At 41.4% G+C, this 24,499-nt stretch overlaps 1 protein-coding gene across 5 annotated transcripts in view; it reads right to left on the bottom strand.

The window, feature by feature from the left end:
- Positions 1 to 12,035: 12,035 nt before the first annotated feature.
- LOC105007064 (nck-associated protein 1) overlaps positions 12,036 to 24,499 on the bottom strand; it is a 65,559-nt gene continuing 53,095 nt past the window's right edge. For all 5 annotated transcript variants that reach the window (XM_010865838.5, XM_010865837.5, XM_010865840.5 and 2 more), the window contains 10 exons: positions 23,373 to 23,503; positions 20,389 to 20,486; positions 19,051 to 19,144; positions 18,788 to 18,870; positions 18,042 to 18,122; positions 17,653 to 17,746; positions 17,365 to 17,481; positions 13,948 to 14,057; positions 13,715 to 13,804; positions 12,036 to 12,938 (listed from right to left, as the gene is read on the bottom strand). In XM_010865838.5, the coding sequence (XP_010864140.1) occupies positions 12,822 to 12,938; positions 13,715 to 13,804; positions 13,948 to 14,057; positions 17,365 to 17,481; positions 17,653 to 17,746; positions 18,042 to 18,122; positions 18,788 to 18,870; positions 19,051 to 19,144; positions 20,389 to 20,486; positions 23,373 to 23,503 (1,015 nt within the window). In that variant the 3' untranslated portion in view covers positions 12,036 to 12,821. The remainder of the gene's footprint in view (positions 12,939 to 13,714; positions 13,805 to 13,947; positions 14,058 to 17,364; positions 17,482 to 17,652; positions 17,747 to 18,041; positions 18,123 to 18,787; positions 18,871 to 19,050; positions 19,145 to 20,388; positions 20,487 to 23,372; positions 23,504 to 24,499) is intronic.

Genomic DNA, 24,499 nt, shown 5'->3' with positions numbered 1-24,499 from the left:
CAGTGGGGATGGTATTCTGTTTACTATAGGCCTTGTTGACCCCTCTGCAAACATAGTGCTTATGGTTGTGACCATAAAGCTCTATTTTGGACTTGTCACTCCAAATTTTGCCAGAAGCTGTGAGACGTGTCAAGGTGTTGTCAGGCATATTGTAACCAGGCTTTTATGGTGCAGTAAAGGCTTCTTTCTGGTAACTCAACCATGCAGCAAATTTTTTTTCAAATATCCTTGTATTTTGCTCCTTGAAACAACCACACAGCCTTTTTCAAGAGTAGCCTGTATTTCTCCTGAGGCTACCTGTGGGTTTTTCTTTGTATCCCGAACAATTCTTTTGGCAGTTTTGGCTGAAATCTTTCTTGGTCTGGCTAACCTTGGCTTGTTATCAAGATATCCCCAAATGTTTCACTTCTTAATAAGTGATTGAACAGTACTGACTGTTTTGGATATCTTTTTATATCCTTTTACATCTTTATGAAGTTACATTACCTTCTTATTCAGCTCTTTTGACAGTTCTTTTCTGCTCCCCATGGCTCAGTATCTAGCCTGCTCAGTGCAACCACATGAGCGCTAACAAACTCATTTATACACAACACTAATTGCAATTTAAAAAGCCACAGGTGTGGGAAATTGACCTTTAATTGCCATTTTAACCTGTGTGTGTCACCTTGTGTGTCTGTACCAAACATTCAGGGATATGTAAACTGATGTAAAATGTAAAATGATCAGGGCCATTTGGGTGATTTCTGTTATCGTTATGATTTAAAAAGGAGCCAGACAACTATGAGATAATAAATGGCTTCATATGATCACTATCCTTAAATAAAAGACAGTTTCTTTGCATGATCAGTCATATTTTCAAAATCAAAATTTCACAATTTCTGCCAGGGTATGCAAACTTATGAGCACAACTGTATGTTTAAAAAATCTGCAGAGTGGAGAGAAATGTAGGGGCTATGGTAGAGAAAGAAGTAATGCCCTCAGACTTGTAATCCTTTAGAAATCATGTAGATTTGACACATTATACATTATTCATTATATTTACTGAAACATTGCTGAAAGACATCCCATCAATCAAGAACAACCGCGACGACTCCTAAAATTAACTTGTTGCACGATCAGTATAACATGAACATTTAGGCACTACATACATTTTCAGATGTTGCTCGCCCTCTCAAACCACACTGTGACATAATACTGTGGTGTTTTTAATGGGCAAAAAAACATTCCTTGTTTCTTCTGGCTAATGATATGCGAAACAAACTTTACTGCCCTAGAAATTTCTCTGACATATACACACCATCCAGGGTGAAGTGCCCCTTTAAAATTACTGTCAACCATACTAACGTAAAAGTCACAATGTGCTATTACAGTATCTTGTATATACAAACAGTTTCTCTGAATGACTAAAACATTGCTACCTGTCAAAGCATTGTAACATAATGAAACAGAATAAAGAATAAACATTTTTTTCGAGGTTAGATGAAGATTGAAGGAGGTCAGTGCTATTTCCCACATTTGGTATAAAAGCTTTTTGTTTTATACATTTCCATAAGACAGCTTTATCTCCTGCTACTTCCTCTTCTTCTTAACGTATCCTCAGTCAGCAAGAGCATCAATTCCAATCAGCACTTGTTAAGGTTCTGGTGGAAAATCTGAAGAGGATTCATTCGAGTAAAACCCAACCATCCAATGTCGTAAATAGTGTCCTGAAAAAACATTAAGGGCATAATTGTTTTGCCTACCTTGACTTGACAATGATTGACAGGGCAAGTCATATCCCTCCTGCGATTGCCATTGGCATCACATCCAGGGGCAGTTGCCAGCACTCATCTAGTCTCTCTGAGTCAGCTGATGAGTTTTACTTATAACTTCATATTTCTTCATTATAACCACATCAGACCCGTCAACCTGGCTTGATTGCAAGATGCCCCTCTAAGCAGACCACATTGTGGGGACACTTTATATGAATTCCCACAACAGGAATATTAAAGCTCTTTGTTTTAGACTTTGTGGAATCTGTGTAATAATGTAGTATTTTAAATGTATTATGAAGTTGTTTCATTGAAAGTTATATGTGCCTTGAGAGAAATAGAGAAATAGAAATATCTGTATATAAATTATCTCTTTCAGTAGGTTGTGCTCTGATAACCACAGGAATGTTTACATTGACCATCTGGCATGAGGGTTATCGTCTTGGGAATATGATCTTTGCTAGGTAGACACGCCCTTGAATGTATATATCAGCTTGTAACCAGCATTACAGTGACAACATTTTGGAACATTAATTGAAATAGGACAACTCTGCTGCATTATTCCAATTAATACAGAATGAAATTAATTTGTGTGGGTTCTCTATGATTTAACCACTATACATAACTGCTATGTTGGTGTTGTGAGCTGTATGGTTGGAATTTTGATTCACCCAAAAACTACTGTTTTTACTGGAGATGCTGAAATGCTGAAGCTGACTGCGCACACCTGCAAGGAAGTGGGCTTTTCTGTTCCTGGTTCCTGTGAACAGTTGACCAGTTGGGTAATCGAAAACTTACACCATTTAACGACCAAATCAAGTAATGCTAAAGCTTAGGTAGTCCATGGAGACCTAGTTAATCCATGTCTAGGCCACGATTAATATCGTGCAACTCTCTAGGGGTGGATACATTTGAGAGAAGAAGCAACACTTACTGCAATACTTGCAGAAGCTTAACATTGCTATTCATGTGAGCTCATAATGCGATATTGTGTTTTCATCAGTTATACAATGACAAGTAAAATATAATGCCGTCCAGTAGAAATACGACAGATGGACGACTGCAGCTTCTGACCCCCATGATGCATTCATGTTTAAATATCATGGCGCTAATCGGACACCATCAAGTACAAAAAGGATCATTAACCAACAATGCCTGAAATAGATATGGACAGAAAGAAAAAGTTTTCCAGCTAAGCAAGATGAGGAATTTGTATATGGACATATGGAGTGTTGTACATATGAAGAGAGAAAAGATAAAGGAAAGTCAAGATGAGGAATTTGTATATGGACAGATGGAGTGTGGTACATATGAAGAGAGAAAAGATAAAGGAAAATCAAGATGATCAAGAGAAGACAAGAGTTGTAAGACAGGAAAGAAGACAAAGGGGACAATCATAATGAACGAAGATGCATTTTGTTTGTCTACCTGGCCAAATGACAGCAGTCACAAGATGGAATCTCTGTCATGGGACCCTGGAATCATGGACGATGCAAGGAACTGACATGAGCTTTCATAGTAATTAATTTCTTAAATGTTTATTTCCAAAAATGTATCGCACCTAAACGTTCAAGAAAGCTGGAACTTATCGAGGAAACCTGATCACTTTCCTCAATACTTGCCAGGTTTATCTGATTGAATATTGCATGTAATTTGAAAAGCACTTTGATGGTATATAGCATGTTTTAATAGGCATTCAAGAAAATGCCTGTTTTGTCCTGTCATGCTTGAACATGATTTAATAGGTATTCAAGAAATAGCCTAGTTTGTTGTGCTTTGTCATGTTAGATGTAATAGAGTGAAACGCGTTTACTGCGTTGATAATGTTAATTATTCCGTAAGGCCTCCACTAAGTGGGGGGAGGGGGTCTCACGGCAATGTGGTTAGGCCTTTACCAGGCCCACCGCGTGGTAATTTGCTGACGTGTGCTGAGCTGTTAGCTAGTTTCCCGTGGAGAAATCTAAACCTAGTGATGAATTAGACATTGGTACAATGACAATTTTCTAATCTGGTTATATAATCTCACGGTTTTCTTACAAAGATTAAAATATTGTGTCTGATCTTTTCTAAAAAATGGATAAGTGGTAGAATGAAGGATCCACATGGTGATATTCTTCAACGTTAAGAAAACACGCTGTGTCCCATGAGGACTGAATTTGAATCCAAATATAGTTATAACCTACTAAAGAGGGTAACACAAGTTTATTAAAATTAGACCTTTTTAAATGCTGAACTGAGTTTGGTTAAATTATATTTACAAACCGGATTCCAAAAAAGTTGGGACACTACAAATTGTGAGTAAAAAATGGAATAATTGAAAAATCTCATCAACTTATATTTAATTCACAATAGGGCATAGATAACATATCGAATGTTGAAAGTGAGACATTTTGTAATGTCATGCCAAATATTGGCTCATTTTGGATTTCATGAGAGCTACACATTCCAAAAAAGTTGGGACAGGTAGCAATAAGAGGCCGGAAAAGTTAAATTGCCGGCTAAAACTCTATAGGTCAAAAAACAAGCCATATCTAAACAGGATCCAGAAGCGCAGGCATTTTCTCTGGGCCAAGGATAATTTAAAATGAACTGTGGCAAAGTGAAAAAGTGTTCTGTGGTCAGACGATTCAAAAGTTCATTTTGGAAAACTGGGACACCATGTCATCCGGACAAAAGAGGACAAGGACAACCCAAGTTGTTATCAGCGCTCAGTTCAGAAGCCTGCATCTCTGATGGTATGGGGTTGCATGGGTGTGTGTGGCATGGGCAGCCTACACATCTGGAAAGGCACCATCAATGCTGACAGTTATTTCCAAGTTCTTGAACAACATATGCTCCCATCCAGACATTGTCTCTTTCAGGAAAGACCTTGCATTTTGCAACATGACAATGCCAGACCACATACTGCATCAATTACAATGTCATGGCTGCATAGAAGAAGTATCCGGGTACTGAAATGGCCAGCCTGCAGTCCAGATCATTCACCCATAGAAAACATTTGGCGCATCATAAAGAGGAAGGTGCGACAAAGAAGACCTAAGACAGTTGAGCAACTAGAAGCCTGTATTAGACAAGAATGGGACAACATTCCTATTCATAAACTTGAGCAACTTGTCTCCTCAGTCCCCAGACATTTGCAGTCTGTTATAAAAAGAAGAGGGGATGCCACACAGTGGTAAACATGGCCTTGTCCCAACTTTTTTGAGATGTGTTGAAGCCATGAAATTTAAAATCAACTTATTTTCCCTTTTAGTGATACATTTTCTCAGTTTAAACATTTGATATGTCATCTATGTTGTATTCTGAATAAAATATTGAAATTTTAAACTTTCACATCATTGCATTCTGTTTTTAGTCACAATTGTACAGTGTCCCAACTTTTTTGGAATTGGGTTTGTATTTTTTGTGTTGATAACTGAAATAATACTTGTTTTAAAACCGGTAACACTTTACAATAAGGATACAGTAATAATCATTATTAAATGCATTAATTGACATGGTAGGATGACTTGTTAATGCATTTTTAAAGCCTTGATCATGTGTGCATGTGTTAATAAACATATTAACTAATTATTAGTTAACTTTTGAAACACATATCAAGAAACATTAAGTAATACATTAATATGTAGTGTAAAATAACAGTTAATTAATGCATCTACAAATAATGAACTGTGTGTGGTAATTCCTTTAACAAACAACACCTTTCCCCCAACTACTGTCATTTGTTGCTGAATACTGTCCAGTCACAGAAGCCAGGCTTTTGTCCTTCGTGAACATTATCTTACTTGTTACTTAGTGACCTGTTGCTTACTAACTTGCTTTTTCTTGTGTCCATCATGAACAATAATAGCTGTTGTCAATCCTGTGTATTATTTCTTGTTGATATGTCATGATGTTCAAGAACTCATGTGTTACTCTCCAAATGTATTGCTTAATTATCACATAATTATCACATATCACATTTCAAGAATCTGTTATATACACTCACCTAAAGGATTATTAGGAACACCTGTTCAATTTCTCATTATTGCAATTAGCTAATCAACCAATCACATGGCAGTTGCTTCAATGCATACTACAAGCATTTTGTTTTTAGGCCTACCTCCACGTTTAGTGGTCACAAGACCTCCTGATGGATGGTTATGCATTAGAAGAATACCATCTGTTGCGTTACGTCATCAGTGGATGTCTATGTTTGTCAAAGTGGGCTGGAGTCAGTGTAGTCAAATTGCTGACCTTTCTGCTTGTGATGGTAGCGATTTTTCTCTATGCACGATGTCTGCCAATCTTACTCTCAGTAATGGATCTGTTGCAGCCTTTCATGCCAACGCTCTGGTTAATATTGTGTCCACCGGAATGGTTGCACCGAATGGTACTTATTTTATCTGCGGCCCTAATGCCTATGCTATGTTACCTCCTTTCTGGATGGGTTCGTGCTATCTGGTATATGTGGTCCCTCCTATTAGACATAGTGTGGAACCTCCATTTGCCAAGTTACATAGACGGAGTATCTGAGTCTGAGCGATTCTTTGCCATAGCATTTCCCTTCTATGGTACGGCCAAATTGGCGCTGGAAGTGATCGGCATGGTCAGTTCCTTAGAGGCCTTTCACAATTTCTTTTGCCTCCTTGTTCAGTTGTTCCGTTGCTATGTCCGTCATGCTGTCGTGTCTGGACTGCCTCCCCATTCACATCTACCATGCCCATATGATGATTGTGGGTGGTGTTCACCAGGGGGGTGTCAGTTGCTCGCCGTGGTTGCTTATTGTGTAGTGACTACCCTTGTGCTCTTCTGCGTGACTGTGCTGTTCTCGACCACTTCCATCCTGATCATTCTGATTTATTTGTGTGTAACTTTTTATCTTTTTGGACTATGTTGTTACTTTTTCTTGTTTGTGTTTTCCTATATTGTCAAGGGGGGAGTGTAGAATCTGAGCATTAATAATTACAATATGAATGTACGTTTCATTGGAAGTGAATGTGCCTAGATGAGAACAACAGAATCCTCTCTGTTTAGATTCTCTCTCTGTAGGTTGTGCTCTGATAACCACAGGAATGTTAACAGTGACCATCTGGCATGGGGGTTGACTTCTAGAAACATGATCTGTGCTAGATAGAAATGCCCTTAATGTATAGGCTAGCTGGCAACTATCTTTACAGTGAGAAGACAATGGAATGTCTGTGCTGCAATTATCCAATAAACTTAAGCAAACTTCTCCCTCGATTTGATACCAGTTCTACATTATTTGACCACTAAACGTAACTGCTGATTTCTAACAATGGCACAAATTAGCCAATTCCGCCTGCGCAGCCGGGGCCCCACCCTGGAGCCAGGCCCGGGGTTGGGGCTCGTTCGCGAGTGCCTGGTGGCCGGGCCTTTCCCCATGGGGCCCGGCCGGGCCCAGCCCGAACGAGCGACATGGGGCCGCCCTCCCGTGGGCTCACCACCCACAGGAGGGACCATAAGGGGCCGGTGCAGAGAGGATCGGGCGGCAGTCGAAGGCGCGGGCCTAGACAACCCGATCCCTGGACACGGAAACTAGCTCTAGGGATGTGGAACGTCACCTCGCTGGCGGGGAAGGAGCCTGAGATCGTGCGTGAGGTTGAGAGGTTCCGACTAGAGGTAGTCGGGATCACCTCTACGCACGGCTTGGGCTCTGGAACCACACTCCTTGAGAGAGGATGGACTCTTCACCACTCTGGAGTTGCCCATGGTGAGAGGCGGCGGGCTGGTGTGGGTTTGCTTATAGCTCCCCAGCTCTGCCGCCATGTGTTGGAGTTTACCCCGGTGAACGAGTTGGGGATAGGTCTCTCACTGTTGTTTGTGCCTACGGGCCGAACGGCAGTGCAGAGTACCCGACCTTCTTGGAGTCTCTGGGAGGGGTGCTGGAAAGTGCTCCGACTGGGGACTCTCGTTCTACTGGGGGACTTCAACGCCCACGTGGGCAACGACAGTGACACCTGGAGGGGCGTGATTGGGAGGAACGGCCCCCCTGATCTGAACCCGAGCGGTGTTCAGTTCTTGGACTTCTGTGCTAGTCACAGTTTGTCCATAACGAACACCATGTTCAAGCATAAGGGTGTCCATCAGTGCACGTGGCACCAGGACACCCTAGGCCGCAGGTCGATGATCGACTTTGTTGTCGTTTCATCTGACCTGCGGCCGTATGTCTTGGACACTCGGGTGAAGAGAGGGGCGGAGCTGTCAACTGATCACCACCTGGTTGTGAGTTGGATCCGATGGCGGGGGAGGAAGCTGGACAGACTCGGCAGGCCCAAGCGTACTGTAAGGGTCTGCTGGGAACGTCTGGCAGAGTCTCCTGTCAGAGAGATCTTTAACTCCCACCTCCGGCAGAGCTTCGACTGGATCCCGAGGGAGGCTGGAGATATTGAGGTCTGTGGCCGTAAGGTCTCCGGTGCCTGTCAAGGCAGCAATCCCCGAACCCGGTGGTGGACACCGGAAGTAAGGGATGCCGTCAAGCTGAAGAAGGAGTCCTATCAGGCCTGGTTGGCTTGTGGGACTCCTGAGGCAGCTAACGGGTACCGACAGGCCAAGCGGACTGCAGCCCGGGTGGTTGTGGAGGCAAAAACTCGGGCCTGGGAGGAGTTCGGTGAGGCCATGGAGAAGGACTATCGGCTGGCCTCGAAGAGATTCTGGCAAACCGAAGAGAGAGGGAAACAGTGCCCTACCAACGCTGTTTACAGTAGAGGTGGGCAGCTGTTGACCTCAACTGGGGATGTCGTCGGGCGGTGGAAGGAGTACTTCGAGGATCTCCTCAATCCCGCCGTCACGTCTTCCATTGAGGAAGCAGAGGATGAGGGCTCAGAGGTGGACTTGTCCATCACCCGGGCTGAAGTCACAGAGGTGGTTAAGAAACTCCTCGGTGGCAAGGCACCGGGGGTGGATGAGATCCACCCTGAGTACCTCAAGTCTCTGGATGTTGTGGGGCTGTCTTGGCTGACACGCCTGTGCAACATTGCGTGGCAGTCAGGGACAGTGCCTCTGGGATGGCAGACCGGGGTGGTGGTCCCTCTTTTTAAGAAGGGGGGCCGGAGGGTGTGTTCCAACTATAGGGGGATCACACTTCTCAGCCTCCCCGGGAAAGTCTATGCCAGGTTTCTGGAGAGGAGAATACGGCCGATAGTAGAACCTCGGATTCAGGAGGAACAGTGTGGTTTTCGTCCGGGCCGTGGAACACTGGACCAGCTCTATACCCTCTATGGGGTGTTGGAGGGTTCATGGTAGTTTGCCCAACCAATCCACATGTGTTTTGTGGATTTGGAGAAGGCATTCGACTGTGTCCCTCGCGGCATCTTGTGGAGGGTGCTTGGGGAATATGGGGTCCTGGGTCCTTTGCTAAGGGCTGTCAGGTCCCTGTACAACCGAAGCAGGAGCTTGGTCCGCATTGCCGGCAGTAAGTCAGACTTGTTCCCAGTGCATGTTGGACTCCGGCAGGGCTGCCCTTTGTCACCGGTTCTGTTCGTAATTTTTATGGACAGAATTTCTAGGCGCAGCCAGGGGCCGGAGGGTGTCAGGTTTGGGGACCACACAATTTCGTCTCTGCTCTTTGCAGATGATGTTGTCGTGTTGGCCCCTTCTAACCAGGACCTTCAGCATGCGCTGGGACGGTTTGCAGCCGAGTGTGAAGCGGTGGGGATGAAAATCAGTACCTCCAAATCCGAGGCCATGGTCCTCAGTCGGAAAAGGGTGGCTTGCCCACTTCAGGTTGGTGGAGAGTGCCTGCCTCAAGTGGAGGAGTTTAAGTATCTAGGGGTCTTGTTCACGAGTGAGGGAAGGATGGAACGGGAGATTGACAGACGGATCAGTGCAGCTTCTGCAGTAATGCAGTCGATGTATCGGTCTGTCGTGGTGAAGAAAGAGCTGAGCCGCAAGGCGAAGCTCTCGATTTACCGGTCAATCTACGTTCCTACTCTCACCTATGGTCATGAGCTTTGGGTCATGACCGAAAGGACAAGATCCCGGATACAGGCGGCCGAAATGAGCTTTCTCCGCAGGGTGGCTGGGCGATCCCTTAGAGATAGGGTGAGAAGCTCGGTCACCCGGGAGGAGCTCAGAGTAGAGCCGCTGCTCCTCCACATCGAGAGGGGTCAGCTGAGGTGGCTTGGGCATCTGTTTGGGATGCCTCCGGAACGCCTTCCTGGGAAGGTGTTCCGGTCCCGTCCCACCGGGAGGAGACCCCGGGGAAGACCTAGGACACGCTGGAGGGACTATGTCTCCCGGCTGGCCTGGGAACGCCTCGGTGTCCCCCCGGAAGAGCTGGAGGAAGTGTCTGGGGAGAGGGAAGTCTGGGCATCCCTGCTTAGACTGCTGCCCCCGCGACCCCGGCCCCGGATAAGCGGAAGAAGATGATGAGTCTAGGGGCCGTCCCTGACTCATGAAAAAACCCCAGATGAAAACAAGTAAAAAAGACTTGTGAACGACTGACTCATTCAGTTAAATGACTGGTAGCAGAGTTCTGTTCATACCCATGCATGGAATACTGTTAGTTTTACGTTTGCAAAGAAAAATAGACCAAAACAGTAGCATTATAAAGACATGTTTGTAACAGATATTTGGACACATGGTAGGTCTAAAATACTAGCATTAGGCTAATGTAGTACTGTATTTGATTTTTGATTGTAATGAAGTAAAACAGACTTGTGAACGACTTACTCGTTTAGTTTTATCGTTCAATTTAAATAATTGTTTATTTTATTTGAATGGCTGCCAGCGGAGTTATTACCCCAACCTAGTAGTGGCCAAACTAAACTTCGTTAGCCTTATTTTAAGCAGGATATTATGTATGCTGGTTTCTGTTTAATGTCCGTTCCAGTGTTGTTCTTGTCTGTTCTGTTTTACGGACTTGATTTTTAGCTATATTGCTTAATACATTTCAATGATGGCTTTTATTGTGATAAAGAAAATCTGAGTGCTGCCAGCATAATATCCTGCTGCTAAAATAGGGCTAATGAAACCTCGTTTGGCCATCACTAACGCTGGCAGCACTCTGATATTATTTTTCAAAATAAAAGCCAGCATTTAAATAAAGTCAATAGTTTACAATCAAGTCTGTAAAACCCCCAGAAAAGAACAACATTGAAACGGACATTTAACATAAAATGTACCGACTAGATTGTTAACTATATTGCCTTATATATTCCAATGATGAAAAAGAAAGTTTTGAAAAAGAAAGTTAGCGCTGCTAGCATAATATCCTGCTGCTAGAAGAACGGTAAAGAAGTCTCAAATGGCCATCACTACCCCAACCGCTGGCTTCCAGCTCAGTAGCCTACTCTGTCCAACAGCTGTTAGTTGGACATTCTCAAAGAAAAGTTGAGTAGCATTGTAAATACATATTTGTGACATATAATTGGACACATAGCCTACAGTAATTAATGTAGTGTTTGATTTTTGATAGTAATGATAAATGTAGTTGTAATCATTGAGTAAAACAAAGTCTGCCTAAGTACAAAAGACATGCAAACGGCATTATGATGAGGATTCATTGGGGTTGGGGGCTGTAGGCATTACTGACTCAAATGAACGAAGTGACTCAATGTTCAAACTTTTTACAGAACGACATTTTACTTCCAATGACTAGCATTTTAACTGCTCATTGGAAGTACCGGAGATCAGCTCCGCCCTGTTCTCATTCTGATTACAGTTCTCAGAGCTGAGCTTCGGCTGGATCTGGCTTAAACCCTGGAAACATACAATGTCTTCACCAATGTGGTCTGAAAATTCATATTGTAATACTTAATCTATATTATCAGTATTCAATTCACATAATACATGTCACATCACCAGTGCACTTGGTGGCACAAAGATATGATGAGGGTGCCATCTTGAGGCCAAGCAATAAAAAAACACAACATTAATACCCCAGATAGGTAATCACAGATTAGGGATGTCTTTTGATTCGTTTCTTTCAAAGTGGTGTTCTGACAGAATTTAAATAGTCAGCATAAGGCATTGTTCTGAAGAAACACTTTTATTATGAGCGCAGCGGTGATATGAATCATATTTTAGCTTTTACACTACAATGTGTTATTTAGGGTTGGATTAATACTGTACTGTGGGAGAGTCATGTATGTCCTGTGTTAAAATGTAGAGTGTTTCCAAATGAGCTCGAAAATTCTGCATTTACTGTGAATGGAGGTTATGTGAATAAAGAATCACTTTCTTAAAATGTCATTCAAGCTATGAAGCAGATCTTCAATACTTCACTCTGTTAGAAAGATGCTGATATATTTGACAAAATGCTGATATATTTGGACCAGCAGAGAAAATTGATATAACCTAATGTTTATTAATGTTTTGGAAGTTACAGTGGAATTTTCAAAAATTGAAAACATATAAAAAGTGGTTAAGGAAGAACAATTTATAAACATTCAATAAATATGCAAGAATGTTTATCATACCATATGGACAGGTAAAGGTGAGTTAATGCCACGGAGGCATCATGAGTTCGTTAAAAAATTATACTATGCTTTGTACAAACACCTCCATCTGTTCATCTTATTATGCAGTTGCCAGAAAGAATTGTTCAGTTCCAAACCAAATGAGATGCATTAGTGTCAATAACTTGGCAAATAATTCGGATAAAAACAAACCAGTAAAAAACACACATGTCCACACTGAATAACCCACAAAATCTAGAACCACCAAAATAAAAAAAATTACTGTTCATCATTGCTTCAGTCAATAATAAAGCAATACATTCGCATAATTAATAAAGACATTTTAAATTCACCCACAAACTCAAACAGCAGAGATTCTTTTCTTTCATTATATATTTTCTCTACAGTATTTCGTGCTGAAAATGATGCATTTAATCCAACACATTTTATTTAGTAATGTCACTAGTTTTTTATTTTGTCACCAAAACTCATAGGTTATTATGACTGAATTAGGAAACGACAAGTCATAAATGTTGATCCCACAAATGTATACTGTAGTGTATTGTGGTTTTGAGACCAAGTGAAACAAGCATACGGGAGCTTATGTTAGCAAGGCTCCTGCAGTCCACTTGATGTCTCTAGGTATGGACTTCTGTGCCAAAGAGGAGACTTATGCCGAGGAGCTGATGCTCTGTTTGTAGACAGCGTGGTAAGCGTTTCTCAGTAGCACGTAAGGGAAGCACGACTCTAGGAGGTCCATGGTGAGGAATGGAGACTCTTGCACAATCTGAAACCAAACCAAAATATGTAATAAAATTTAAATACAAATAACATTGTGCATTTGTGTATATATTGTCTTTGAAAGGTACCCTGACTCCTTTACTGTCACATTTTGTTTCTTCATCAATAATTAATAGATTTTTTTTTGCAATCAATCTACACACAATACCACGTACTGACAAAGAAAAAATACTTTTTTGACATTTGTGCCAATTTATTGGAAATAAATGTAATGTACATAGGTATTCTTTGTAGAGGCACCTTTGGCAGCAAGCACAGCCTTAAGTCTTCCTGGGAAGGCCTTTTTAAAACATGTCCAATCAATTGAATTTGCCACAGCTGTACCCCAATCAAATTCTACAGACATCAAGCATAATCACAAGCTGCATCTGAGCACATTTTGGAGTGTCATGGCAAAAGGTCTGAATTATAATTTAAGTGTATAACAACAAAATGATGGCACTGTATATATAGTGTACCATTTGTACTGAGTTAGAAATGCTTAAGGGAAATAATTTCTTTACACTGACAAAGATTTGGTACATATTAACATTTGGTCGTGCCACCTTTCATTGAAATGACAGCAATACGTCTCCTGGTAAATATATACCGGCTTCAAACACAGTGTCTTCACATATTTCCTGTAGGCTGTTCAGGTTTGTAGGACGATGGTTGTGGACTGAAATTTTTAAATAGACCCACTGATACAGGTGCCATTATTTTGAAATCACCACGGATAAGGTGCTGTGCCATCCCAAACATTGAATATGCACAAATACTCACCATGTCCAGCAGCAGGTACACAGACTCTCTGTTTCGTGTCGTCATTTTGTCTGTTTCTTGGCCAATCTTCAGTAGGCTGGAAGATGCCAGCTGTGAATTCCCCGCAAAAAACATTGTATTTAAAAAGTATTAAAACGTCTAAACTGTAGCAAACGAGCATGCCAAATAAGCTTGAAGTGTTGACAAAGCATGGAATAGGGTCACTAATCTGAAGAGCAACATTTTGCACTTACGGCCAAAAATTCTTTGAGGCGATCTTCGATGCTTCCCTTGTGAATGGTGAATAAGGCAGCAGCTATCTGGTTGACAGCTTTCGCCAGACAGTGAATGTTGTTGCAGTGCCCTTAGAAAGATTGAAGAAAATGTTCTACTTAACTGTGCAATAAGCACTGTGAAAAAATCAGGTTTACAAGAATTTTCACCTTGATCTATCAATGGTTATTACAGTCTTGCGAAAACTGAAGTACACCCCCAGGAACGTATTAATTTTTTTACATATTTCAACAGATTCAGAAAACATGTTCATTGATAAAGGTAACCCAATTGAAACTTTTTTTTTTTTTTTTTACTTTGAAACCATTTATGCAATCAAAATGAACAGACAAAATGCAATTTCTTCATGTGAAAAAATTTGGCCACATTTACACTAACATTAAATGACTAAAATTAGAACTGGTTCACCAAAACAGATAGAGATTATTTCAAAATCATTAGAGTAACTTGGGAGCGTCCATCCTTCCATAAAAATTAACAACTAGGTGTGTGGTAACACACCATGCCAAGATCAAAAGACCTATCCAAGGCACTCAGAAGAAAAAGTATTGATGCCCGTGAGTCTGAGTGGGTATACAAAGTAATTTCCAAGCAATTCGTAGAAAATAATTTCACTTTCCAATAAATCATCTATAAATAGAGAAAATTCCAGACCACTGGCAATCTACATAGGACATTTCATTCCACCAAACAGCCCAAGAGCTGACCGAAAGATGTTCACATTAATATCCAATAATCTCAGGGCAATATCAAGGGATTTAAAGGCCGCTCTTTCCAGAATCAATATTGAAGTGCATGACTCAATTGTTAGAGAGACTTGACAAACTGGGACTACAAGAAAAAGCCCTCATAAAAAGAATATCAAGACACAATGTGTTTCCAGAAAAAACCTTGGTAAACAGCTAAACTACCTGGAAAATAGTGCTGTGGTAGCGTTGTTTGGCCCACAATGCCAGAGACCATGTTTGGCAAAAACAAAACACTACTTCAGAAGATTAGAACCTCATACCAAATGTAAAGCAAGGAGGCATTGGCTTTCTACGTTAGGCATGCTTTACTGCCTTTAAGGCCTGATCAACTTACCATCATTATGTCAAACATGAATTCCATATTGTACCAGAGAATACTGTGAGTCCACCTTTCAAAAAATGTAAGCAAAAGGAAACATGGATCTTGTAGCAGGATGATGATCCATAACACACAAGCAAAGCAACAACACAATAACTTAAAGAAGGAATAGAGGGTTATGGAATGGCCAAGTCATAGCCCAGATCTCAAGTCCTACCGAAATGTTTTGGGGGAACTTGAAGCGGGCTGTGCATGCAAAAAAGTCCTAAAACATGACAGTAGGGCTGCAGAATTAATCGAAATATAACTGAAATTGCGACATTGACATGTCCATCCATCCATCTTCTTCCGCTTATCCGGGGCCGTGTCGCGGGGGCAGCAGTCTAAGCAGAGATGCCCAGACTTCCCTCTCCCCAGACACTTCCACCAGCTCTTCCGGGGGGACACCGAGGCGTTCCCAGGCCAGCCGGGAGACATAGTCCCTCCAGCGTGTCCTAGGTCTTCCCCGGGGTCTCCTCCCGGTGGGACGGGCCCGGAACACCTTCCCGGGAAGGCGTTCAGGGGGCATCCGGAACAGATGCCCAAGCCACCTCAGCTGACCCCTCTCGATGTGGAGGAGCAGCGGCTCTACTCTGAGCTCCTCCTGGGTGACCGAGCTTTTCACCCTATCTCTATGGGATTGCCCAGCCATTCGGCCGTCTGTATCCGGTATCTTGTCCTTTCGGTCATGGCTCCTCCATGAACTGCCACCTTAACGTGGTGGAGGGGTTTGAGTACCCGAGTGACCATAGGAGCTATGTTGTCTGGGGCTATATGCCCCTGGTAGGGTAGGTCCTAGGCGACGGGTCAGACTAAGAGCGGTTCAAAACCCTTTAATGACGGAAAACATTTTGAGTACCGTGACGTCGCCCAGTATGGCGCAGCCGGGGCCCCACACTAGAGCCAGGCCCAGGGTTGGGGCTCGTATGCGAGCGCCTGGTGGCCGGGCTTTCCCCACGGGGTCCGGTCGGGCTCAGCCCGAAGGAGTGACGTGGGGCCGCCTTCCCGTGGGCTCACCACCTGCAGGAGGGACCATAAGGGGTCGGTGCCTAGAGGATCGGCCGGCAGTCGAAGGCCTCGACAACCCGATCCCTGGACACGGAAACTAGATATTGACATGTGCAATATCCAAATCGCCAACTTACGTGATTTTCAGCTCCAAAAAAGGTGAATGACATGTACTTCACGCAAGGCAATTGGCATGCATCGTACATCCATAATTCTTGCAGGTGCAGTAGAGTAGGTATGTTTGTAGATAACTTACATACCTGGACTAATTTTGTTTAAATAATTGATGGTTTTTCAATGTTAGTTGGAGTCAACACTTAGTGAGTGGCACCAGGATATATTGTCCCCCATACACAACAGCATGGTTATTAAAAGTTTTGGCTTCAATGTGCCTACAAACAAACTTAATATGGGAGAAAATATACCCCAAGGGTTGAAGATTTTTGCCTAATTAGCTATGGCAACGGCACAAACATAGCAAACACCAATGCATTAAATGAGCAGTTAAACGAATAATACCACCTTCAAATTGGTAGTAAGTGTAAAATAGAAAACATTGAACTTTTTATACAGTTTAATAGCATATTATGTAGGCTATGGTCTCTATTTCTAAGTGAGGTTATCAACACTGTTTACACCCATGTTTGAAAATCACAAATCAGAACCGTAATTGCAATATTTGTCATATTTTACCCAAATCGAGCAGCCCTACATGACAGTTGAAGCATTACTGTAAAAAACACTATGCCTTAATTCCTCCTAGTCGACACAAGACACTGATAAACAATTACAATATATGGCATATTTTAGCAAAAGGTGGCTATAACACCAGTTATTGAAGCTAGGGGTACTTACTCTTTCCGCACTATAAAATTACATTTGTTGGATTCTGATGATTAAATTATTGCAAAGTATAATCTTTCAGTGTAAATTAGGTTACCTTTGTCAATAGTTTGAAAGTAAAGATTATATATCCCTATGTCCAAATTTGTAAAAATAAATGTATAGGTGTTCTCCTTCACATGACTATCTACCCAGCATAGCTAAAACCCTGGTATAGCAAATCCTCTAGATTGTTCCCCATCTTCTAAAATGAGCATGCATGTTTTCAGCACTGAAGATTTGCATTACTTATGAAAACACATTGTCATACTTTGTGTCTAGCAATACATTTTACACATCAAAATACAATAAAATATCAATATTGACTTGCAATACATACAGAATAGCAAATAGCTTTTTGACAAATAGCAATATTATACCTTCAATCGCAGGGCTATATTGAGACATAACATTGCTTGCCAGAGTTGGCATGGAAACAGCAACGAAGACCATGAGCAGACAAGCGATCTTATACTCCTCCTCTGGGCTGATATTTTCTGGAAACAGTGGCATAAAGTGTATTTGAAAATCAAACAGTTGCTCTAAAAAACAATGGTATGGTAGCAGTATTCAAAATTGACAGGCTTTAATGATTCACATAACTTGATTTTGCAGAAATGTTTGTTATTAGTCATAACATTTCATAGATGCCTATTACTAACTTTTACCTGATTTCTGTGAGGAGAGGGCCACAACTAAGGCTGGATCTATCTCACAAGGTAAGCCTGCTGCAGACGACAGCTCATACACGTTCATGGCCACCTGAAAGGAAGATGAAATCTAAGCCCCAAAACATTTTCAGATCATGATCTACACACATTTTTCCACAAAAAAGAGTACAGATGACTCCAGTTCCACCTACAGTAGTTTCTATTTTTCAAAACAAGCCTGTCTGATTCAATAAATGAAGGCTTAGTGATGGGTTAAACTGTATCATGCATGCTGGGAATATCTATGTCAGACTTAATATGCAAAAGAGATCTTTAAAAAAGATGAATCTAGAAAATGTTCTCCATTCTAACCCAGGAAGAAAGGCCCTGTATTGGTTGCCTCCTACCTTCATGTCTGTCTCTCTGGGTATGTGGTCCTTGAAATCCTCGACAGAGCTCACCAAGAAAGGAATGTGGCAGGACAGCACCTGACATTGAACAGAAAAGGGGATTTGAGTGCCAATATTTTGTCATCAAGGATATTTCTTGAATTTATTCATAGCTAATTGTATCTATGGCCCATTCTCAACATACAAATTCTAACCATTGAAAATCTCAGCAAGTACTCCTCATGTCTTACATGCCAAGCTCTGCCAACCAGGAAGTGCAATGATTCAACAAGTTTGAGGGCAAGCTTACTTAACTGATAACATTGCTTGGCTTTGCAGGAGGCCGAGCCATCTAAGGGATTAGCCAGAGCGCAGTAAATTCGGAATATCCAAACTGACAGTGCAATGCTAGCCAATTTGCATCCCCCAAGGATATTGCAAGCAACTCCTCAGCCAGCAGCACAATTAAGACTGTGGTGGTCAGTTTGGTGCTAAGACTGCCCTAGAATGCTTTGGAAAAGCTTTAACAGATTTTAAACTCGATTGGACAGTGAGGTGAGCCAAAACAGTGGAGATGTAATAACATTAGGGTATTTAATGAAATGAGCGCATTTTCAATACCATGTCGAGGCAAACTACATTAACAGCAATATTGAAGTGATCTCATTTTAAACCAGATCGAGGACTTCTTTGATGAGACAGAAGCCCATAGGGTGGGGCAGTCATGCAGTATTGGCCAGGAAAAAGGCTGGGACTAGACTTACATCGCGGAGCGCTTCCTGGGCGAGTGATCGGAATGACAATATTACGCCAATGATAGTCATCCTTTTAAGGACGCTGTCAACAGCTGGAGAAAAATAAGAGAAGACATAAACCAGGCTTTAACCTCATGCAAGTCTTACAAAATATAGTACATTATATGAGCACTACAGAGAGTTCACTGTTGCCTGCTGCTGGAAACTTTCAGGAAGAACAGTTCTTATGTTGGGGATGCAAGGGTAAGAAATAGGCAAGAGAGTATACGTACATGAAAGTTTCTTAAAGAGGGCAGCCATCTGCTCTGGTTTGTCAAAACTGGTCCTCATCTGGGTAAGAACTTCCACATTGTCAACCACCAGTTTCTATGACAGTCATAGAGAGAAAGGGAGTGAAAACGATAGACATACATCAAGTTAATAATGAACAAGAAACCAAGCAAGCCTAGTTCAGCCGGCCCGCAATGGAGTGTTGCCATCTCGAGATTCAAACCCTGGTCACCCACGTGAAAGTATGTGTCGTTAACCATTACACCACAGAGCTGTACTTTTGCCGGGTGTCAGTACAGCCTCTTGTCTCTATCCTGAACAAATCCTCTTTTGCCACTGGCTGTTATAATAGTTCATTGGCCATTGGTGAATGAAATTGATAGTTAAACTGACTAAAGTTTACATCTACCACAAATAGCGGCTATGTATTGCGTTTACCACTGGCCATTGTAACAACGTATTAGCCAGTAATATGCTTCACCGGTATCTACTAACTCACTGGAATAGTCATAAGAATTGAGCAATTGCTAGTGAGTCTGCCAAAGCTATTTCATTCCATGGCATAGGAACTTACCTTTTTTTCTGTCATGGCAAAACAACATACTTTTTTCTTTCATAAGTGAATGACATCTATACAATAACTAACAATAAAGGCGACGATAACCAACCTTTCCATCAAGTGAAAAGACGAGAGAATCGTGGAATCTACGTGAAATAATTAATAAATGTGGTTTCTCTCAATAGATTCGAACGCATTAGGTCTTCCATATGAAGTTGTTAACCACTACGTCAATGCATTACAATTTTCAGCAGTCGCTAGATTTAAAGTGTGTTAAAGAGTGTTAAATAGGCTTACTAGTATCTACTAACTTCCTAGGAATAATCATAAGAATTGAGCGATTTCTAGCGAGACTGAAGGTGAACTATTAAATGCCAGAAACAGTCACAATATAACCGTATACAGCTTCAGTTAAGGCTTAAGATAACGTTGACAAGCCAGCAAATGTGTTTGTCTATCCTGACCAAAAATGCATGCATGGATGCGTACTTTGAAATCCACCAGAAACAAGCTCAATATAACCGTAAATCCATAATTCATAATGCGTACTACGCATCGCCTGCGAGGAGATACGAACTCAGGACCTATAGTTCACAAGTCCGCTTTTCTAACCACTACGCGATTTAACAAGGAGTAGTCAGTCAGTCAATCACTCAGTAAGAGAATTTCGCTCTTTTTAGCCGGCTCCACGCTTATGCGGTCCGGCAAAAATGTTAATTAAACAGAGGGGGAAAACTCAGAAAGAGCCCAGTTGTATCAATCAGTAAACTTAAAATCTCACCTTGAGTTCTGCCACCTGGGAGGAGATGTGCCACATGAGGCTCTCACTGAGGAATTTCATGCCATAGGGTCCCAGCAGCTCTGATAGTGACCTCATTTCTGTTGGAAAGAAAGATGGCAAGAAATGCTTTGGGTCAATACGTCACTATCAATAGCAGTCGACTCCTCTTGCTTACCCCCAATGTTTTTTGGGACATAAATAGATGTAGCCATGTATGGGTAGAAATTACGGCTGACAGAATTCAGTAGAGTAATCAATTGTTTAATTGTTAAGCTGTCAATAGAATAGGATATTATTCTTAGTTGAGCTGTCACATGGCCATGCAACACTAATCTCATTCTCGCCTTTCTCAGTTGACTACTCCATTACATAGGAGCGGGGATGGCTTAGTCCAAAATTCAATATACTATGTAATTTGTATACGGCTATGCAATGGCCTGTTTATCATCTACGAAAAATCTGAGAAAATGCCCTAATCTAGATGTTCAAACATGACCAAAAAGACACTAAGATTGCTACCAAAAGCTTTTCTACAAAGTATTGAAAAAAGGGTCTGAAAACAGTTTCTTTTTTCTTTAAAAAAACATTGCCACACATTTCTAAAAACATGTTTTCGTTTTGTCATTTTGGGGTATTGTGCATTGATTAATGTCCCCATAATTTAAGGCGTAATTGGTGTAAAGATTCATATACAGTGGGGAGAACAAGTATTTGATATACTGCCGATTTTGCAGGTTTTCCTACTTACAAAGCATGTAGAGGTCTGTAATTGTGGATTTTTGTGAGAGACTAAAATCCAGAAAATCACATTGCATGATTTTTAAATAATTCATTTGCATTTTATTGCATGACATAAGTATTTGATCACCTACCAACCAGTAAAAATTTCCGGCTCTCACAGACCTGTTAGTTTTTCTTTAAGAAACCCTCCTGTTCTCCACTCAATACCTGTATTAACTGCACCTGTTTGAATAAAAGACACCTGTCCACACACTCAATCAAACAGACTCCAACCTCTCCACAATGGCCAAGACCAGAGAGCTGTGTAAGGACATCAGGGATATAATTGTAGACCTGCACAAGGCTGGTATGGGCTACAGGACAATAGGAAAGCAGCTTGGTGAGATGGCAACAACTGCTGGCGCAATTATTAGAAAATGGAAGAAGTTCAAGATGACGGTCAATCTCCCTAGGTCTGGGGCTCCATGCAAGATCTCACCTTGTGGGGCATCAATGATCATGAGGAAGGTGAGGGATCAGCCCAGAACTACAGGGCAGGACCTGGTCAATGACCTGAAGAGAGCTGGGACCACAGTCTCAAAGAAAACCATTAGTAACACACGATGCTTTTCTGCAAACGGGACAGGACGACTGCACCGTATCGAGGGGAGGATGGATGGGGAAATGTATCGCGAGATCATGGACAACAACCTCCTACCCTCAGTAAGAGCATTGAAGATGGGTTGTGGCTGGGTCTTTCAGCATGACAACGACCCGAAACACACAGCCAGGGCAACTAAGGAGTGGCTCCGTAAGAACCACCAGAAGTGGCCTAGCCAGTCTCCAGACCTGAATCCAATAGAAAATCTTTGGAGGGAGCTGAAAGTCCGTATTGCCCAGCAACAGCCCCGAAACCTGAAGGATCGGTGTGCCAATAATTTGATAAATAAACTGGATTTCGTTTGTTTGTATCAATGTCAACTTCTGCTTTCTTGTTTGCCTGCTCGTGGATCTTGAGTTAATTAAATTCTACCCGCTCTGCAATTGGGACAATACCTCTGCAGAGTCGTATTCTGGGAGAATGAATGGAGCAATTTCATACAGAGTATCGTTCACTTAGAAGAGGACTAAAGGTGAATGCAGTTCCATCTAGTTACAGAGTTCAACCCGTGGACAGATTGAAAGTAATACTTCCGAATGAGTATGTTATAATACACAAAGTAGACATAGACAGATAAAGTGACAAATGCATATATGATATACCCTAGTAGACCACACTCCATGACATTGAACCGTCGCCTGGTCGCTGATCATGCATTGTTCTGTGCAACACTAATAACAAGTTTTATAACAAATTTGTTTATCAAATTGGTTCATCCTATATTATTGGCACATCCACTACCACCATGAACTGTTTACATCTTAGAAAAACAATAAGATAAAAAACGCTATTAAAGACTTAACTGTGTTGGATACCCGGCCTATTAACCTGATACAGCCCAGGATTTAGGAAGACGATGAAATTCTTGGAGGTTAATTAAAAAATTACGGAAAGAGACTGTTACGCATACTTTGACTCTGTCAAAAACAGCCAGAGTGTTTTAGAATGGATGTTTGGACCTTACTAAAATTTTAAAATAATCAAATCAAAATCCAATCTATCTTGTGGCAGCTTTGTCCTGCTATGCCAAATATTTGTCCCTGTAGTTAACAGTTGCTTCCCTGGGTCTTGTCTCCCAGCACATTTTCTAACATGCTGAACTAAGGAATCTTTTGTAAGTAAATTTTTTCTCTGTTGGGTAGGTTGCTGTAGTGTGGTTTAACTGGCACACTGCTTGTTTGAAGGTAAGCCAACATAATTTTGTCCTTGGATTTCAATTACTTACAAGTCAATCTGGGAATGCCAGCAGCTGCAGTGGATCAGGTTGGGATTTAAAAATGTATTTCTGGATATCTTGTCAATAGCCTTCTTTTTATTACTTATTATTTGATCAAACAGTGGCTTAAAGATGCATTCCACAGTATTTGGCAACTGGTTGTAAAAGAAGTGCTGCAAAGACGAAGATTTGATACTATGTAATGTACCGATTGGTGCACAATGTCATCCCTACCACACTTCATTTTATGGCTAACTCATGTATTATAGTGATTTTGTCTGCGCGTTTAAAGCATCCTAACCCATCTTCATTTACAGGAGTCTCAACATTGCTACTGTGAAGTATTGCACACCTCCGATGTCTAGTAATAGGTTCCAATTTTCTCACCAGATATATCGGAGTACTCCTCAGCGTTGAAGGTGAGCTCATTCTCCGTGGGAAGGTTGACAAAGGCCTTCATGGCAGGGAAATAGGCAATGTGGCCGTTGCTGACCTGCCGGAGCAAGGTCTCAAGGTACCTATTGACCAAACCAGATTAAATCTCACTGGATAACATAATATCAGTCATATTCATTGTGAGCTAAAAGGCAAAACTGACCCTAAAAAATAGGCCAGCTCCTGCTCTGAGATGCTGGATACATAGGCCCCATCATCATTCACTCATTAGACAAAAGAACAGCCACATTCTTTGTTCATTTGCAGACATTATGTACACAAATATTGTCCTCTAGAATTATTTGGGACGCTATGTAATTTTTCATTTTTCATGAATCTAACATTCCATGAAATTAAAATGGTTAAAAGAAAAAAAAATCAGCAAGAAGAAATATCTACTTCAATTCAAAAACATTTGTGCGTTTTGGGGAGAACATATGTTTGCATTCAACAGCAAGAAAGTGATTGGTTTGTTGTATAGCATACTGTGATAATACTACTGTCACAATATATACTGTCACAATGACATATGCATTACAAGTGAGTGTAACCAATTAAGTAACAATATAATTGTGAAGTGCTGAGGTCAATAAGCTTACATGTATTAACACACAAAGACCTACACAGCTTTCAACAGGATACCAGTGCATTGGTTCAGTTGATCCTTTTATTTAATAAAGATTTACTGGAGTAGCAGTCCCAATCTGGCACTGATAATGAACGCTAATGTTCCAAAAACATTGTGAAGAACTAAAACTCTCTCTCAGTCTCCCTCACTTGCTCCAATCAAATTGAACAATTGTAGTTATATCAGTATCTACTGGTTACCACAGTAACATGGATAGGTTTCTACCTCCAAGATGCACACGCACAGCTTTCTCAAAACAATGTTTTAAACACAAAGGGTCTATAGCCTAGAACTTAATTTACACAACACAGATTTAGTTCTAATGAAGAAAGAGGGAAATAGGGTTCTAAGTCAATACATTACAGTTGTTGTTGAGCAATCCTATTCCCACTGTTGGCTGAAGAGCGGACTCACACCAGGATTTCTAGCTGCCTTGTTGTCTGGTAACCAT

The sequence above is a fragment of the Esox lucius genome, chromosome 22 (genome assembly GCF_011004845.1).
Source record: "Esox lucius isolate fEsoLuc1 chromosome 22, fEsoLuc1.pri, whole genome shotgun sequence".
In the NCBI taxonomy this organism is placed as follows: domain Eukaryota; kingdom Metazoa; phylum Chordata; class Actinopteri; order Esociformes; family Esocidae; genus Esox; species Esox lucius.
The sequence above is the reverse complement of the archived record's forward strand: the minus strand, read 5'-3'. Positions and strand labels throughout refer to the sequence as shown.